At 39.5% G+C, this 18,790-nt stretch overlaps 1 protein-coding gene across 2 annotated transcripts; it reads left to right on the forward strand.

Moving 5' to 3' along the window:
- Positions 1-746: 746 nt before the first annotated feature.
- Positions 747-14,156, forward strand: FEM1B (fem-1 homolog B). Of its 2 annotated transcripts, none has more exons than XM_020982501.2 (2): positions 747-1,770; positions 7,390-14,156. In XM_020982501.2, the coding sequence occupies exons 1-2, from the start codon at positions 1,523-1,525 to the stop codon at positions 9,023-9,025; spliced, it is 1,884 nt and encodes a 627-aa protein (XP_020838160.1). In that variant the 5' UTR covers positions 747-1,522; the 3' UTR covers positions 9,026-14,156. The 2 variants fall into 2 exon arrangements, with proteins under 2 accessions (XP_020838160.1, XP_078007349.1); XM_078151223.1 differs by lacking the exon at positions 747-1,770 and adding an exon at positions 1,784-1,974.
- Positions 14,157-18,790: the final 4,634 nt, after the last annotated feature.

Genomic DNA, 18,790 nt, shown 5'->3' on the forward strand with positions numbered 1-18,790 from the left:
TCAAACCTGTGCTATAATGAAAAGTGCACTAGATTTTGAATCAGAAGACCTGGGTTCTAATCTTGATATTGTGGGACCTTGGGCAAGTCATCCTTCTCTAAGCCTGTTTCCTCATCGAAAACAACTAGACTCCTTCTGAGGTCTCTTCCAGCCCCATATCTATGATCCTAAGACTTTTGCTTTGAGCCTCAGTTTCCCCATTTTAAAAGTCGGGGTTGGGCTTTGGGGTGCCTCTCAGCTGTCATCCAGAATCCTGTGCTCTAGGTGGGTGGGGAGCTTCCCTAGGGAAAGTGGGTGCGCGCCCATGAGGTGGGGAGGCCTACGCCTCCGATGCGGAGGGACGCTGGACAGCGCCAGGGGTCCCCCTTTACTGTGGGCCCTCCTCCCCAGCCGGCGCCCGCGTCCCTCAGCCTCGGGCCGCCTCCAGCCGGCCTCCTTTCCCGCCGCCCCGGGGCTCCGCGGGCTGGACGTGCAGAGGTAGGCTCGCGTGGGGTGCTCACGTCCCTTCCCCCGCGAGGTGGCGAGGCTGGGGAGAGGGCTTGCGCCGGCCCCTAGAGGCCCCCCTCGTGGCCGGCCCGGCAGGCGCGCGGTCGGGGACTAGGTAGCGGGGTGTGGAGGATCAGGACTGCGGGCAGGAAGCCGGGGCTGGGGCAGGGCGGACTCTGCGTCCCGGAACCTTTCTTCTGCAGCATGCAGTTTCCTCATCGGGCAGCATTGGGGGACGGGACCGAGATTAACCGTCCCCCTTGGCCTCCGCCCCTTCCCCGCCCTCCTCTCCTCCCAAGGCTTCCCTTCCTCCCGTCCCGGAGTTCTGGGGGCAGCCGTGGCGGCACCGTTCCGCTCCGCGAGCCGGCCCTTCAGTCTCTGCCCCGGGGGCTCCGCAATCCCCGCCGCCGCCGGTCCCTGCAGGCTAGTACAGACCGGCGCGAGCAGAGCCGCCTCCTGCTGGATACTCGGGTTGGGGTGGGGGGGAGAGAGTAGGGAGGGAGGAGCAGCAGCAGGAGCCGGAGCTGGAGGCCTCGGGCCGGACCCGCTCCGAGCCCTCCCTTGGAGCCTTGCGCTCTCCCCGGCCTCCCAGGCCCTCGGGTCTGGCCCGCCACCCGTAGATTCGGCGCGAGCCCGTTCGACCGCGGGAGGGGGAGGAGGAGGAGGAGGGGGAAGAAGGGAGGGGTCCGACCCCAGGTCCGGGGCGACCGCCGCCATGGAGACCCCTTCAGCGGGCGCCCGGCGCCTCGGGGCCAGGGGGCGGCCCTGACGCTGTCCGCCCCGTCGGGGAGCGGGTCCCGGGACGTCCCCCTGTCCCCACTTCGACCGGCTGCTGCTCCCCGTGCCTTCGGCCGCTCCCTCCCCTCCTCCGGCCTCCGCTGCTGCCCCCGAGCGGCGGCGGCGGCCCCCTGTTGAATGGGCGGTGCGGAGCCGGGTCTGAGGCGCTGGCGGAGGCGGCCTCGAGGGGCAGGCGGCGGCGGCGGTGGAGGAGACGGAGGAGGCGGCGGCGGCGGTGGTGGCGGCCGCGGGGGCGACCATGGAGGGTCTGGCCGGCTACGTGTACAAGGCGGCCAGCGAGGGGAGAGTGCTGACCCTGGCCGCCCTGCTCCTGAACCGGTCCGAGAGCGACATCCGCTACCTGCTGGGCTATGTCAGCCACCAGGGAGGGCAGCGCTCCACGCCGCTCATCATCGCGGCGCGCAACGGGCATGCCAAGGTGGTGCGCCTGCTGCTGGAGCATTACCGGGTGCAGACCCAGCAGACTGGCACTGTCCGCTTCGACGGGTACGTACCCTGCCGGCCCGGGCCTCCCCCGGCCCCGATGGCCCCGTGCAACTGCCCAGCCCCGGCTGGGGCTCTCCCGCTTCGCCCTGAGGCAGGAGGAGGGCATGCGGTCATCAAATTACACCTTGCTCCATCCCTGTTCGGGGCAGGGCCGAGAATTGATCCCCAGTGCTGTCGAGAAGTTCAGAAGTTTAGCTATTCAAGGTAAACGTTAGCACACCCTTTGGGAAGTAGGAAATGGAATAAAGAAAGGACTGGTGAGGGAATGAGGGTGATGTACACCATCCATAGTTGGAGTCTTCTTGTAGAGATTTCATTATGTATTTCGTAGTTACTTATGCCAAGTATTTATTTTGAAGTTAATTTATCCCAAGTATCAAACATCTTTCCCCCTTTGACTTTTATTACTTAAAAACAGTCTGTTTAAAATTCTACCAAAATTTATGTTTTCTTCCCAAAATTCTTTGAATTTTTGGTAGTTTTTCCTCAGTTTTAGGAAGGAAACTTTTCTTACAGGTTTTAGATGAGAGGAAAATACTTGAGCAAGTTATCATTGAATAAAATGAAACTTGAGAATTGAAGCATTTCACTGATGTTTAATGTCTTATGCTTATAGTTAATACAAAAACAATGTAGCTGTAATATTTCCTTTATTGCCATTATCTTTCGCTAAGTGTTTATGATGATAACTCTTGTCACACCATTTTCAATGTCTTTCCTTCTTTCTGTCCAATGACAAATCGTGCTTGGTGATGTGGAAAGAATACTGAATTTCACCTGTGTTCAAGTCTTGTAAGTTGTTATCATCCAGGGCAAGTCGTTTAATCTCTTCTGACCTCAACTTTTTCTTTTTGAGAATGTTGGACTTGATAAAACTCTCAAGGTCCCTTCTACCTCCTTACCCCTAGGAAAGCAGAGTGATAAAAAGGGGTGTAGTCCCTGGACCTACTTTATATATAGCACCTTCTCAGCCACTGTCATCCATTCCAACATTCCTTTTTCCAGTAACAAACCATTAAGGACATAATCTGAATCTGTTCTGATAAGTTTTAAAAATGGATGAATGAAAACAATATAGGAGGGTTACTTGATTACTTTCCCATTTCAAGTTTTTTTTTTAAGGTAATTGGGGTTAAGTGACTTGCCTAGGGTCACACAGCTAGTAAGTGTCAAGTGTTTGGTCTGAGGTGGGATTTGAATTCAAGTCCTCCTGACTTCAGGGCCGGGTGCGCCATCTAGCTGCCATCTAGCCACGCCCACCCCCCCATTTCAAGTTCTAAGGGGAATTCTTCAAAAAAATATTTTGAAATGGTTTTAAAAAGTAGGTAATGAATGCCATATTGAGTCAGACTCGTAGCCACCCATCCTCCATAACTCATTGGTATCAATGAATATGTTTTGAGACTGTTGCTTCTTCATTTTCCTCGTTTGTAAAATACTAGATAAAAGACTAGATAGCCTTTGATGTATCTGTCAACTCTAAATCAGTTATCCTTAATCTCAAAAGGTTAGGGTTGTATACTTCATTTAATAACTCATTATGGATCCATCATTGGGGAATTTATCTAAAGCCTTTTAGAGTGTATATATCTATATTTAAACCTGTGGAGTTATTTTTACTAGTTTACTAGACATCATATGAAGCCATTTTGTACTTTCTTCTCAGTCATTCAGTCAAAAAACATTTATTGTGTGCTTATACGTTATACTTAGACCTCTTTTAATCTGGAGGCATGCTAGATGAAGATATCAAGGAAGACAAGATACCCTCAAGAAAAATATGGTTGAGTTGGAGAGACCCCTTTCTGAGATATAGCTATTAATCATGTTCCTCTTTTCAGGAAGCCTTACATATTCCAACTGTTTAAGCTCTCCCTCAGTTTACCTCATTTTCACTTTGTTCATGTTATGTGCTTTCTTCCTCCCCTCCTCTGTTAGAATATCAGCTCCTTGAGGGCAAGACCAAAAGATATATATTTGCTTGTGTATCCCCAGTTGCAAGAGGGAGGACCAGCTTTGGTCAGTTTATGGGAAGATAAGTATCAAACTTGAACAAGATGAGAGTGCTTGTCTGTACTGTGGTTTGATCTGTAGAAAGAAGTAAAGATGTCATTGTGATCACAGATTAATTGAAGTTTTGAAGTATTTTCCCAGTGCCTACCTAGCACCTACTAGGTGGTAAATATACTTTTGTTGAGTTGAATTGAATTGTGTGTAGACTACTGTGTTAGGTGTTGAGTGTGATGCAAAATGTAGATAGACGTGGTCCCTGTCTTTATGGAGCTTAGTCTAGTAAACTTCTAAGTATAGTTCTGATAAATGGAACTCATGAAGGTTTTTTGCCTACTCATACAACTCTTAAGCTATTTCTGTAGTCTTATAGTCATCTTGACATTTTGCTGTTTAGAAAAAGTTAGCCCCCATCTGTGATTTTCACAGTTCGATTTTACTGTCTTCTAGACTATTTACAAAAATGTTAATGAGCAACATGTAAAGAACATGAGGCTCACTTACTTATCCCCTCTGTGAATGGCTTTTGAAAGGTACTCGGCAAAAACTTCATGCTTTTATCCGGGTGACACTCTTAAGATAGATGGCCAGGATGAGTTTTTTGGTTAATATCCATGCATTGGTTTAGTGTAAATGATGAATGTCACCGTTCACACTTACAGCAGTAACCTTTGGAATTTTCTCCCCCTTATATGCCAGTGGATAGAGGAGTAGGAGTGAAATGGGTATCAGGAAAGATTTCATTAGTAGGAAGTGAGAAGAAAAATTCCTAGGAAGGGAAAGTTGTTAAAGTAAGAATGTTACAGAAAATGAACAGAACAAAGGGAGGGTGATATGTCATGTGACCCCTGGAATACTGTGATGGCAATGAGTTCTGAGGGACTGTTGTTGGGCTGTACTTTAAAAAAAAGTCATGTGGTAGGGGGAGCTTTGTGAGGAAAGGGGGGGAAATAAGATGAAGTTCTGATGACTTTCTTTTAGGTGCTTTGGCATCACTAGCACTAATAATTGAAATTAGCTTTTATGGGGAGAAATGGTGAGAGCTCCATCATTTGAGCTCTCTGAAATTAGGTTGAATGAGTCAGTGAGCAGGGTATATACTTCAGGAAACTTGTGATCTAATAAATTACTTAATAAATGATTGTTAAAGTCTTGATTAACATTAAATACTGATCACCTAATAAATAGTAAGGTTTTTCCATCTCAAATTCGTGTGATATCATGAAAGAATTGAGAAACAAACATAATTGGAGGCAGAATATTATCTTCTTTTTGAAGTTTTTGACACTATCCCCAGTAAATTCTTTTTGTTTGAAAATTTGAAAACTAGCTATAAAGTCTTGAATCTAAAACAAAATGCATAACCCAGAATTTGTGCTGTAATTTTGGTTTAATTTTAGAAAGCTAATTGTTTTTCAGTAAGGACCACATTGCATATATGAATTTTCTGTCATTAAAAATACTTGTAGAACTCTATTTGAAGCAATGTGTATTTTTTCATTTAAAGCTAATTAGCATAGAAAGAGAAACATCTTTTGTGTAAACCACAGATACAGTTCCCTGTAATCTGCCTGTTCTCTATTATACTTCAGATTTAGATATTTCTAAGTTCTCCAAGTGTTTAAGATTTATAAAAGGATAGTCTTTTATGAAATATTATGTAATGAATTTTATATTCATTTACCTTCCCTCATTTTCTTTAGAGATTTCCTTTTGTAGCTTAACCAAAGATACGTAATTTAAATATTATATCTTTTGTGATTTGCAAATAAAGCATCTTGAGGTGATGCAGCTCAAGGAACAAGCGATTGAAATGACAGTGAATGACAGAAAAATTTAATTTGTTTTCATCATTCTAAGCTTTTATATTTTACATAATGTGGAAGTCAATTTAAAAAATATATTTCCAGGCTCATGTTTCTAATAGTTTAAAGTTAATGTAGCTGGTTTTACAAATTTAACTTTTAAAAACATTACTTCAGGAAAACCAGGTAACAGTGCTTCTGGATAAATCTGATGATATTTTAAAGTAAGATTTTCTAAGGAAATGTATTGTGAAATGTAATGATAAATTTGGGGAAATGTTAAAGTGAATATATTTTTAATGGCATAATGTTATTCAGTACAATTCAGTTCTGTGCTGAGTTGAGTATATATACTTGTGTTCACTTATGATTAAAAACATTTCACAATTCACAATAATTAAAAACATTTTTTCTTTAAAGCAACTTATTTCCTTAAATCTTTAAAAGAAAATTCATAAGACCTTTTGTTTTTGAACAGTTTGTTTTATCCGTTGTTAGCTGAAAAAAATAGCATTAATTTATTATAGACTTGATATTCTATTTACAGTAAAAATAGTATTTTGTTTTGCTGCTGTTTTGGATCACTAGTAATATCCATGATAATGGAGTTATACTATTTTTGTTTTTTGTGGGTTTTTTTTACTATGCTTAAGGAACACAATTTGACTGGTGGTATTACTAAGTTTATGATACAGTGAGATGATTTATAATGAGGCTTATTAAGTATGTAGTTTTTTATAATCTATACCATCATATGGCAGTAAGTTTTACCCTTATTTTCTTCATAAAAGATTAATTCTAATTGGTCTAATTACAGTAGTGTTCCTCACAGGGTTTGGAATTTTCATGTAGAATTTTACCTGTTAGATCTAAAAGTTATTAATTCAAATATGGGGTAGAAAAAATGATCTGGCAAGCAAGAGGTCTAGTGGCTAGATAGAAGATAGTTTGAGCCCACTTATATTTAGGCTTATAAACTGCTTATCTAGGTCAGGAGGACCTGTTATGAACTGAGGTATATGGGGAAAGACTCCTTTGTTCTTAGAGAGTGCTGTTTATTTTCCAGCCATTAATGTTTTTCCAAAAGTAGTTTGACCTTTGTGGGGGAGCTAGAATAGGGAGAGTTTGCATATTCCAAACTCTTTTTAAGGAAAAGAAAGATTGTACTGATCCACATCCTTCTGCACAAGTGTTATTGGTGTTGCAGATTGTCTTGGAAAATTGGGTAGCATTAATATCGATCTTTGGAAAGGGAGATAAGATAATAGGAAGGACTGAAAAAGAGGAAGATTGGCATCCATTCCTATCTTGCTTCCCCTATGTCAGCCTCAGGAAAAATTGTTAGGTAATTGATGATCTGTAGAAGTAGTTGAAGATTTACTGTAGGCTTTCCAGAGTTAATTTTGATTTTGCCATAGGGAAATTAGTGATTCTTTCAAGGCCTTTTTCAGGGCTTCAGTATATTCATAGATAAATTGGATACTGGCCAATACATTTGTCTTTTTGGTATGGAGGAAAGAGCAGTTGGATTTGGAGTAAGAAGACCTTTATTCAAGTTGCAGTTCTTCTACCAACAAATATGACCATGGCAAGTTATTGAATCTCTCTGAACCTCAGTTTCCTCAGTTGTAAAATAAGGGGATTAGAATAGATAGCTTTAGGATTCTGTCTAGCTCTGGCTATATCTTTTGGCTTTATATAGGCTTTTTTGTAGGACCTTACAAAAAGTGTACCATTTAAATTAGGAATTTGTATTGTATTCTGAGGTATTGAATTTTTAATTGTTTGTTTTTTACATTTATAGTTATGTCATTGATGGAGCCACCGCCCTCTGGTGTGCAGCAGGAGCTGGACATTTTGAAGTTGTCAAACTTCTAGTCAGTCATGGAGCCAACGTGAACCATACTACAGTAACTAACTCAACACCTTTGCGGGCTGCATGTTTTGATGGCAGATTGGACATCGTTAAATATCTGGTAGAAAATAATGCCAACATCAGCATTGCCAACAAATATGACAACACTTGCCTTATGATTGCAGCTTATAAAGGACACACGGATGTGGTCAAGTATCTTTTAGAACAACATGCAGATCCCAATGCCAAAGCACATTGTGGGGCTACGGCATTACACTTTGCAGCCGAAGCTGGGCACTTGGAGATCGTTCGAGAATTGGTAAGGTGGAAAGCTGCAATGGTGGTGAATGGCCACGGAATGACTCCGTTAAAAGTAGCTGCTGAAAGCTGTAAGGCAGATGTTGTTGAATTATTACTTTCTCATGCTGATTGTGACCGAAAAAGTAGAATTGAAGCTTTGGAACTTTTGGGTGCCTCGTTTGCAAATGACCGAGAGAACTATGACATAATGAAAACATACCACTATTTATATTTAGCGATGTTGGAGAGGTATCAAGATCGTGAAAACGTTATTGAAAAAGAGGTTCTTCCACCGATTGATGCTTATGGAAATAGAACTGAATGCAGAAATCCTCAGGAACTAGAATCCATTAGGCAAGACAGAGATGCTCTTCACATGGAAGGCCTGATAGTTCGCGAACGGATTTTAGGCTCAGACAACATTGATGTTTCTCATCCTATCATTTACCGTGGGGCTGTTTATGCTGATAACATGGAATTTGAACAGTGTATCAAGTTGTGGCTTCATGCTTTGCATTTAAGGCAAAAAGGTAACAGAAACACTCACAAAGATCTTTTAAGGTTCGCTCAAGTTTTCTCACAGATGATACATCTGAATGAACCGGTAAAGGCCAAGGACATAGAAAGTGTTTTGAGATGTTGTGTTTTAGAAATAGAACAAGGGATGTCTAGGGTGAAAAGTACTCAAGACGCTGATATCCACACCACCCTGGACAACTATGAATGCAATATTTTTACCTTTTTATATTTGGTGTGCATCTCCACCAAAACACAGTGTAGCGAGGAAGATCAGTCAAGAATTAATAAGCAGATTTACAACTTGATTCACCTCGATCCCAGAACTCGAGAGGGGTCGAGCTTGTTGCATCTTGCTGTCAACTCTAACACCCCAGTAGACGACTTCCACACAAATGACGTCTGCAGTTTTCCCAATGCGCTTGTCACTAAACTCCTTTTGGACTGCGGTGCTGAGGTGAATGCTGTTGACAATGAGGGAAATAGTCCCCTTCATATTATTGTTCAGTACAACAGGCCCATCAGTGATTTTTTGACCTTGCATTCTATCATCATTAGCCTAGTGGAAGCTGGCGCTCACACTGACATGACGAATAAACAGAAGAAGACTCCGCTAGACAAAAGTACGACGGGGGTGTCTGAAATATTACTTAAAACTCAAATGAAGCTGAGCCTTAAGTGCCTGGCTGCCCGAGCAGTTCGGATTTATAACATTAACTACCAAAACCAGATCCCCAGAACTCTTGAAGAGTTTGTTGAATTTCATTAGGTGACTGGATATGTAAAATCTTTAAATGTGGTGCTAAAAAAGTAAAGGACTTTAATCACAGACAATAGAATTAAGTGTTTATAAATTCTACTTCTCCATCATCCCCTACCCTCCCTTTCCCTTGGTCTTATCCTCAGTTCTATATTTGGTCTCTCTTGCTCAGACTGGAGTCAATTACAGATAACATCCCAAGGAAAACCTTGGTATAACCATAATATGGTATCTTTGGATATTGGTCAGGTTACCTCTCCCTGCCTCTTTTTTAAAGAAACAAATATAAACTATTTTGTTTAATCGTACTAAGGTACATTTATGATTTGCAGTTGATAATGTTTTAAACAGTTATGTACAAATGTATTTCTGTTTAAAAGCCTATCTCAACATGTGATCTATGCAGCAGTTTTGATGATTTAAAGTTTTCTTTTGGAGAAAAGGAAGAAATAGAAACCCAGTGATTCATTGCAGTTGCCCATTATGGTTGTCAGTTCACACTAAAACAATTGGCAGGTTTTTTTCCCCCCACTTTTCCAGTGATCTTTCTTTTTTGAATGAAATATAAACAACACACTAAAACATAAGGAAGATTTGGAAAATACAGTATTAAATTATTGTGAATAAATATGCTAAAATAATAATGGTTACAAATTGTTATCATTCAGTCCATTGAAATTGATGTAGTTTGCCATGTTGAATGTGAGAAGGATGGTAACAAAACCCAATTTTAATCAAACCAGTTCTTTTTAGAGAACATTGAAGAGGGCTTTCTAGAGAATAAGCAGGCTTTTGTTCTTGAACTCCTTTTCCAATAGGTTGAGTTCTAAAATTCTTTGCTGATATTTTCATATAATTTGTACAACTTGGAAGAGACAGCATTTGACCTAGAATTTCCACTAATGTATGAATTATGAATGTTAGCCTTTATAATGAAACAGATTGTCACAACACGACTGTAAGTCCTGTTTCATGCCACCTACCTTCACTACTCACTTTACCCTCCTGTGGTGTCTTCCTTTTGAATATGAAAACCACTTTTCCAGGGGGAAATAGCTAGTGCCTCCCTAAGAAGATGCTTATGACGGGTGAAAGGGAACCTGGATACTTTTAAAAAAAATACATTTCTTTTATTAGTCTCTGACAAAGGTAGAAGAATCACAAGTGTGGTATGAAATGAAATTTTTTTATGATGAAAAGTAATTTGTAAAGTGTTACTTTGAAAAGGTACTTCTGTCTGAGAGCTACAGATTTTTCAACAACAGAATGTTGTATTTGTTCTGACAGGTAGTTTGGAATGTTCTGTTGATTGTTTTTAACTGCGATTTTTAAAACTGTCAGATTGAAAGAATATTTTGTGATTAAAAAAATAGTAAACCAGAAATTCAGAGGGAGGATACATATCTGAAATGTGAATGTAGCTTGTAATAACTCTTATTTCCTGTCCGGTGCCAAATGAACTACTCAGCTACTATAAGTGTGGATGCGTAACTTCTGTTTTGCAGAAAAATGTTTAGGTTTGTCACAATTCCAAACCCTCAAATGCAAAAACAACTGCTAATGTTTTAATTTGTGTTTCATATATGTATGTTGCCTTGTGGGATAATAATAAAGGTTCCAGTTTAAGCAGTGTAGAACAGAATGACCAAGCCAAACTCAACCACCTGGGGCCTTAAATAGTGCAACACCATAAAATGAAATGCTTGTTTTTTTGGTGGGGGGAGGCAGGGGAGGGATATTAATTTTTTTCCTTTCAAGAATGGGGGGAAAATGTGCAAGGTAATTTTACAGTTATGGCAATTTTGTATTTTGTATGTCTTTCTACTTCAGTTAGATATGGATTATGAATTGGGCAACAGTAATTGATTTCTATTTTGCTAAACAGATTTTATGAGAAAAGTTTTCAGTCTGATGTGGTTTGAAGGAGGTATTTTAATGTATATTAATTTAAAAATCACAGGCCTTGATACTACCAGTGAGTAGGTAGCACTGTCCCTTATTTTTTGGTGCTCTGAAAGAGGTTACAGTTCATAAAGAGGATTAGTCCACACCTTCCTCATTGTTAGGATCAAGCACTTTGTATTACAGACTTAAGGGCCTTCTTTTTTGACAGTTCCAAGGAGCAAATGTGATCTTCTTGGCATTTATTTGGTGATATTATTAATGTTGATATGTTCTTAAGGCACCAAAATTAAAAATAGTAAATATATTGCACTTTTTTCACTATATTTGTTTAGGAACTTATTCTGTCCCTTCTCTTGCCCTGGACCATAATTGTTTTAAACTTTGCTAATTTATGATGTCCTTTTAAATGATACAAATAATTACTTATGGATACACAGGCATCTATAGGTTTAAATAATCCCCAATTATTTTTAAGAGGGAGGATTGAATGCTGAGAACAAGTAAGGCTGTATTGATTACAATGCTGGCAAAATAGGAGAAAGGTATTTGGTAACATTTGAATAAAATATGAATTGCTCCAATGTTAATTGGTAACTTCTGTACTGTTATTTACAGTAGAACTTAATTGCACTATATTGCTCAGGATGTAATTCCAACTTGTAAAATAAATTAAGATATGTATTGTAAAATATCTGTATAAAACCATTCTTGGAACAAGTGATCTATAAGCCTGTTTTTGCTTTTCTTGTTTTTTTTTTTTCCATACAGCTGACATGAAGTATGTTTGGCTTAACTCTTCCCAAACTCTCTCAACTTACAGGAAAAAAACCCCCACCAAACAGAAAATAAAGCTGGTATTTATTGGTACCTTAGCTTTCTTCATACTGTATGTTGTCCATTTTTCAGTCACTTGCACTGGTTTGTGTTCATTTTTTGGTGTAGGAATGTCTTGTTTTGTCAATATTCTTTAATACTGTTACAGATCTCAGAATTGCTTTGTGCTGCTCAGCAATTGCTATATATGTTTGCACATACTAGCAGCCTAGAAGTACTTTCAGAAACCACAAGAAACTTGTTGGGATTTTGCCTTATTTTAACACATCTGGCAATGGAAATTTATATTCGAATGGCTATTTAACTTGGGGAATGGACAGCAAATCAATGCCAGCTGGCAGGAAGTATGGGAGGGTGTGAAGAAAAGGTCTATCCTTAAAGCTGAAAACATGGGTTCTCCAGTGCACAATTTGGATTTCACAACAAGAATTGGTATTGTCTTCCCAACAAATAGCCTTAAGCATGCCACCTGATCCCAGCTGCTGTGTTGAATGGGAGCTTTTAAAAATTGCTATCATTAAGCTTTCATTTTTTTTCCACTCTCCCTCTTGTATGCGGTAAGAGGTTAATTTCCTTATGCTGGAAGTTTAATGACAACTGTTAAATTTTAAGGATGTTCTCGTTACACATTAACATTAAGTAGCGGGATTGTATTATATGTTAGAGTTTTTTTTTCTTTTTTGGTGAGGCAATTGGGGTTAAGTGACTTGCCCGGAGTCACACAGCTAGTGCTATGTGTCTGAGGTCGGATTTGAACTCAGGACCTCCTGCCTCCAGGGCCAGTGCTCTATCCACTGCGCCACCTAACTGTCCCCATGTTAGAGGTTGAAGGGAGATGTTTTGGGGATAGTACCTATATAACTTGATAAATATCTTTCAAAGAGAAACCTAAAGCAAACAGCACTCCGTGGCCAGTTTTTCGCTGCAATTAAGACAATTATTTGGATAGTACAAGCCACTTCCTTTTATCTGTACTTTTCAAGCAGAAACTTTTGTTTTTTGGAAAGGGCCTAAATTACCCACATAACTGCTTTAGACCTCCATTTTTCTGGCAGGAGAGCGGCTTGTGGATGAATTAGCAAGTAGGTAAATACAGGTAAAACAAATATAAAGGGCTTATTTTTATGACAGCAAGTTTTTGTGCTTAAAAAAATTACGGTTGAATACAGTCAGCATGTCAGTGAACAGCAGATAACACTTCCTTTTCAGACAAGGTACTATAACATTAAACAGATCGTTTTGCCATTTGGTCAGTGGAAAGTTATTCTGCAGTATCTTAAGCTTTGTCTTCAGCCCTACTCTGAAAAGCTATGGAGCTCGGAGAAAGATTTTCTAAAAGCAGAAAATTACTAATAGTTTAATGATAACTCCTAAGAAAGTATGACAGGTTTCAAGGCCATCTGTGTTGTAGTCTTTTTTAGCAGAATTGCTCACATTTGGGTAGAGTACTAGTTTTCTCCCTTTCTTAAAAGAAGATAGAGCTGCTCTTCCAGCCTTGTAAACTTTTCCTGTTTTGGGATCTACAGTAGGTATTACACTGAGACTAGTGGGAAGAAGATATATTAGTTTGTAAATTGTGAAATAAATGTACTGTATTCATGTTCGGATAGGTGTATTTCAGTTTTGTATTACTGTTTAAGGAAGGTACAGTGACTTTATAAATTGTGGAGTGTATCCTGACATCTGTGTGCCGGGTTATGATAATGCTAAATGATGAGCACCTTTTCGGTTTTGGTCTCATGCTGGGAATACAGGGTCCACTATATTGTAGAGGTGGGGATCTAAATCAGCTAGCTGTTAAGAAGGCATCAGTGGAGACAAGATGAAGCTTGCAAGTTTTAAGTGAAAAAAGTCTTATTATTTTAAGTTTGTCCTTATGTAGCATTGTTTATGGCTCTTAAAGAGTTGGAGTGTTAGGAGAACAGGGGGAATTAAAACTGTTCTTTACTGTATTGTGTACCTTTTCTTTGCTGCAAAACTTGGGAGTGGGAGAGACAGGGAAACTGTACAGGCTGAATCTAATATCTTTTGGAAAGTCCTTGGTCCTCTGGCTTCAAAATTGCCTCACCCTTGATACCTTGTTCAGATGATCTGCATTGCTGTACTCCAGTAATTTCACTGTGATTTATAACTTACCAATGATGTCATTCTGTTGTGCACTTTTGTCAAATTGTTTACCTGATTTTAATAAAGAGAGTAAACCTGTCAGTTGCACTAGAGCCCTGTTGATAATTTATATACTGGATAGTATTTTTTATTTGAGTTTTATGACACCCAGGAACTCCTCCATTCTTAATCACTCTTATGGAAACAGATGGCTTGAAGAGCTCAACTAATTAGGAAAATAAAAGTGTTCTATAAAGAAAAAAGTGTACCTAAATCAATAAAGATATAAACTTTTTGAAGTTGGTCATCTTTGTTCAGATTGTTGTAATTGAGATCATCTTATGTGAAAACATGACATTTAAACAAGGTGATTTTATGGTACTTTTCTCAGTCTTATAACAGTGAAGGACATCTCATCCAGAATTCACAGTTTATCCTCCAGTTAGGCTGTCAGTTTCTGGTTACAATAGTCACAGGAAGCAACTTGATAAATCTTTCAAAGTGTTATCTGATTTATTAAGTGATGGCTGTTGTGTTAATGTAGCATATAACAAGACTAATAGAAAAAAAATTTGTCTAAAGTTCCTTACATATTTCTAACTCCTAGGTTTTTTGTATGTGAGTTGGATTATGAGTGAGATTATTTTATATAATCTGAGCCTGTAGTCAGACTTTCAGGGAAAAAAACAATTAAAAAATATAGTGTGTACGTTTGCCACCTGTCAAATTACTTTGGTCAAGTTAGAGAACAGGATTGTTGTATCTGAATCAGTAGGAAAATATCACTAGTGAGTAATTTGTAGTTTGATTTTTAAAGCCATATTCCACTTCTAGCATTCCCCTTCCCCCCTCCCCACCAGCATTCCTTTTTCAAAGCCAATTTAGGAACAAGAAGAAATTTTTCATCTGATACAGCCTTATGTGAAAGTTCGCAAAGTTGCTCTTAAGCTGATCTGGAAAATATCCAAGTAACACTCCAGCCTTGGAATCACTGTATTGGTCTATTTAGTATTTAGGAGTTCTTGAGGGATTGTGAAAATGCAAACCTGGTGAGACAGGATGGTTTACATTTGTGAGTAGTTTTAAAAAATTTTTGTAAATAGGTTTTCTAATGAAGTGGGAAATGGTATCTTAATGTAATGTTAACCCTGCTTTTTATTGAATATAGTGATTTGGCTAGGTGCAATCTAGCTTATATAAGTAAGAAACTTTTGAAAAAAAAAACCCATTGCATGTTAAATGCAAGACTTCTAAGCATCTGTGTCTAGAGGGGGAAGTTTTCTCAGTTTTTCCAAGTGCCTCAGTTTCCATCTATAAAGCTAATGGAATATATGCCACCATTATAATATTGTGATCAGTTAAATTGCCTCTAAAGTCTAAGTGTACCATTTATACTTAGATGTGAATGGTAATCTGAATTCTCAGATTTTGGGGGAATTTTAGATCCTGAGTACCAATCTACAATAGAGAACTAACTGCCTGAACTATAAGCAGAGGTAAAAAATGGGCAAGCCAGTCTTTTGGATCGAAATAAGGGATCATTCAATATTAGTGGCTGTACTCACTTAGCACAAAGTCATGCCTTATGTCAGGGTTGAGTGTGGTTAGGGAGAAGCCTGGCCATGTAGTGCCTAGTATGGTATAGATGACAGTTTGTATTGAACTGTTATACTAGAAAGAAAATATAAATAAATCAGCCCTCTCTGAGAACAGTTTTCATGGCATTTAAGTACTTGAACCTTGTGGTACTGACTGATCAGAGATAAGGGAGGATTGATTCTCAAAGCTTTTGGACATAGATTGTGGCAGCACCCTGTTGCAAAGAGCAATGTCTTATGTGTACCACAGTTGTCTCTTCTGATGTAGGAGGAAGAGGTTATAGCATATATATGTTGGGGGTGAGTTTGAGGTATTGAGCAAGTGACTTTTTACAGCTCTGAATTTTGGGGTTAGATGTCCTTTGTTTCTAGACAGTATCTCAGAATTTCAAAGTTGTAAGGGACCCATTTAGTGAAACCCATATCCGAAAAGAATCCCTGCTAACATACTTAACAGTGGTCATCCAACCTTTCCTTGAAGATTCCTTGAAGTTGGGGAAATCCTCTCACTCCCTCCTGAAGTAGCTCATTCTGCTTTGGGACAGCTCTGATTATTAGGAAGTTTTTCACCACATTAAGCCTAAATTTGGCTTTTTGCAGTTTCTGCTCATTGGTCTTGGTTTTGCCCTTTGGGGCCAAATAGGACAAGTTTAATTTCTTTTCTACATGACAGCCCTTCAGATGCTTGAGGAAAGTAATTATGCCCCTGGCCTTGTCAGTCAGCTTTTCTTCAAACTAAACATTGCTAATTCCTTAAAGCTCTCATCTTAAAACACCATCATCCATTATCTATAGATCTATTCTTAAAAGATCTTCTGTCCCGTAGGTATAAGATGTTTATGTACTCCAAAATATCTGATTTCATCAGTTTGGCTATTCCACCAGCATAGATCACAATGCCTTAGTCTTTATGAGTTGATGACTGAGTTCAGGAATAGGAGAATAATAAGAGTTAACATTCCCCAGTGGAAAAGTTGTTCCCCAATTTAGTAATTTTAAAAAAAATATGTATTTTTTTCCTCCATCAAAAAATTTATTGCCTAATGGCCAACCTTTTGTTGATGAGCCTTTCTGAAATGAACTACATTGTTCCTCAGACAGCGTTTATATACTACATCACTGGGTCCATACTTGAGGCTTTTACAGTTTTGTAAGACTTGCCAACTTTATGTTTGACCTTTAAAGGCAGAGCCTTTGTAGAAGCAAAGATTTAGATTTGGAAGGCCAACAGAGGCCATCTAGTTCAACCTCTTATTTTTTTTTTTGCCTTTTCGAGGTTAAGTGACCTGCCTAGGGTCACACAGCTAGTGTCATGTGTCTGAGGCTGGATTTGAACTCAGATCCTCCTGACTCTAAGGCTGGAGCTCTATCCACTGCACCATCTAACTGCCCCCAACCTCTTCATTTTAAGGATGAGGAAGTGAGGCCAATAGAGGTGAAGCCAGATAGCAAGTAACAGAATCAGGAATTGAACACAAGCCTCTTGACTTCAAATATGACTTCCTTACTCTACTTTCAAGTATCCTGGGTTACCAGCATACCATCATAAGGCATCAAATTAAACCTAATGAAAGAGGTAGTTATATATGACACCAGTAGTACTTTACATTTGTATAGCATATTCAATTAATGACTTTTTGAAATCTTATCTATATTCATAGTGTCTGTGCTTCTCTCTCCATTCTACTCCCCCCCCCAAAACCCACCCCAACAATCTAAACTAGACAAGACAGTTACACATTGCTTTAACTAAGGTAGAGATGGTCACAGTTTGTCTCCATGGGGGATACTAGTCAAAGAAGGGTTACATCTGGGGAACAACTTACTATCCATTAAAAGATAATACTATGTAGGTAATATTTGTTGTACTGCTTTTTTCCCCTGAAAAATATTCTGCGAATTGGAGGAAAATGGTATAAAAATGAGTCCAAACTATCTAGTCTGAACTAGAGCACATGTTAGAAGACAAGGCTACATGTCAACTTCATCAGCTATGGGACCGTGTCCCAACTGGTCTTATTACCAGATGTTTAGTCTTTGATTTGGCGTGTCCCAACTGGTCTTATTACCAGATGTTTAATCTTTGATTTGGCTCTTGGTTTCTCTCTTAACTTTCTAACATGGTTACCATTTAAGAATGAAAGAATGGTTTGCTGATTTATCCCATGATAATAATGACGGGTAAATGTGTATCATCCATATGATTATGATTCTTTGTTCTCTGTACCTCCCTTTGTGTGCACTCTTCCTACCTGAAAATGTTGAAGTCAAACTTTCTGTCTTTTGCATTGATGATCCTGAACTTTGGAAGACTTGATAAGAGTAGTGGTGAACTCTGTTTAATTAAATCCTGTCTACTGATTATTCATTCTTCTTCAGCTGTGTTTATCAAATATAAAAGACTCCCTTCTTAAAAAGGACTTCCTGAAGAGCTGAGCAGTTATGGAGCTGGTGGAGTAGGGTGGGTACTACCTGTCTGAAAAATTACCTTCTCAGTTATAGTGCTACAGTGTGACTAGAGTTGATTGCTGTCAGAGCACTGTAATCACATGATTCACCCCCCTGCCCATTTTAACAATTAAACAAATCAACACAGTAGATTAGATAGCATAATGAATCAAATCAAGCATTCTTGTATGTGGGGGTGAACTCTAGTTGCCCCTGGGAATTCTCAGAATACATCTTGAACAGGATATCACAAAGACAACCTTCTCTGTGTCACGAGGGAATTGTACTTAAAATAACCATATTGTTAAGAAGTTGGGGATGTGTGCGCAGATTATTCACTTTACCAGAAAGAAATTGCCACAGGGAACTCATTAAGTAGCTGTTACTGTGTGTAAAATAGAATTAAATTTATATGCAACTTTTCAGGAGGGCACCCACTGTGTACAATGAGGCACACATGGAACAAGTAGTAATGTGACCAAAATCATTGAAGTTAAAGTTGGTGGAACCTAAGTGAAGAATTGCAATCATTGTGGTAGCACTATCTTGGTGGGGAGAACAAGAGCTGAACTTCAACAGAGGATGAATTCAATAATGGTAATAACAGAGCTTAGATGTCATGACTGTAATTGGTTTAAATCTAAAATGATGTTTGCATTTTGGCTTTTACAAGAAAGCTAATCTCAAGCATATCCATACCATGCATGCTAAACCTGTTATACATAGATGCAAACTGCATCAATATCCATGGGATCTAGCTGAAGTCAAAACAGCACACTTAGTTCCAGAGTTCTGGGGCAGTCATAAGTCACCCATAATGTATTGTACCAGCTTATTTTGGGGGAGCAGTTTTGGTGTCGTAAAGGTAAGTGAAGAGTGCCAG

Source organism: Phascolarctos cinereus, unplaced genomic scaffold, assembly GCF_003287225.1.
Source record: "Phascolarctos cinereus isolate Bilbo 61053 unplaced genomic scaffold, phaCin_HiC Scaffold_3;HRSCAF=262, whole genome shotgun sequence".
Lineage (NCBI taxonomy): Eukaryota > Metazoa > Chordata > Mammalia > Diprotodontia > Phascolarctidae > Phascolarctos > Phascolarctos cinereus.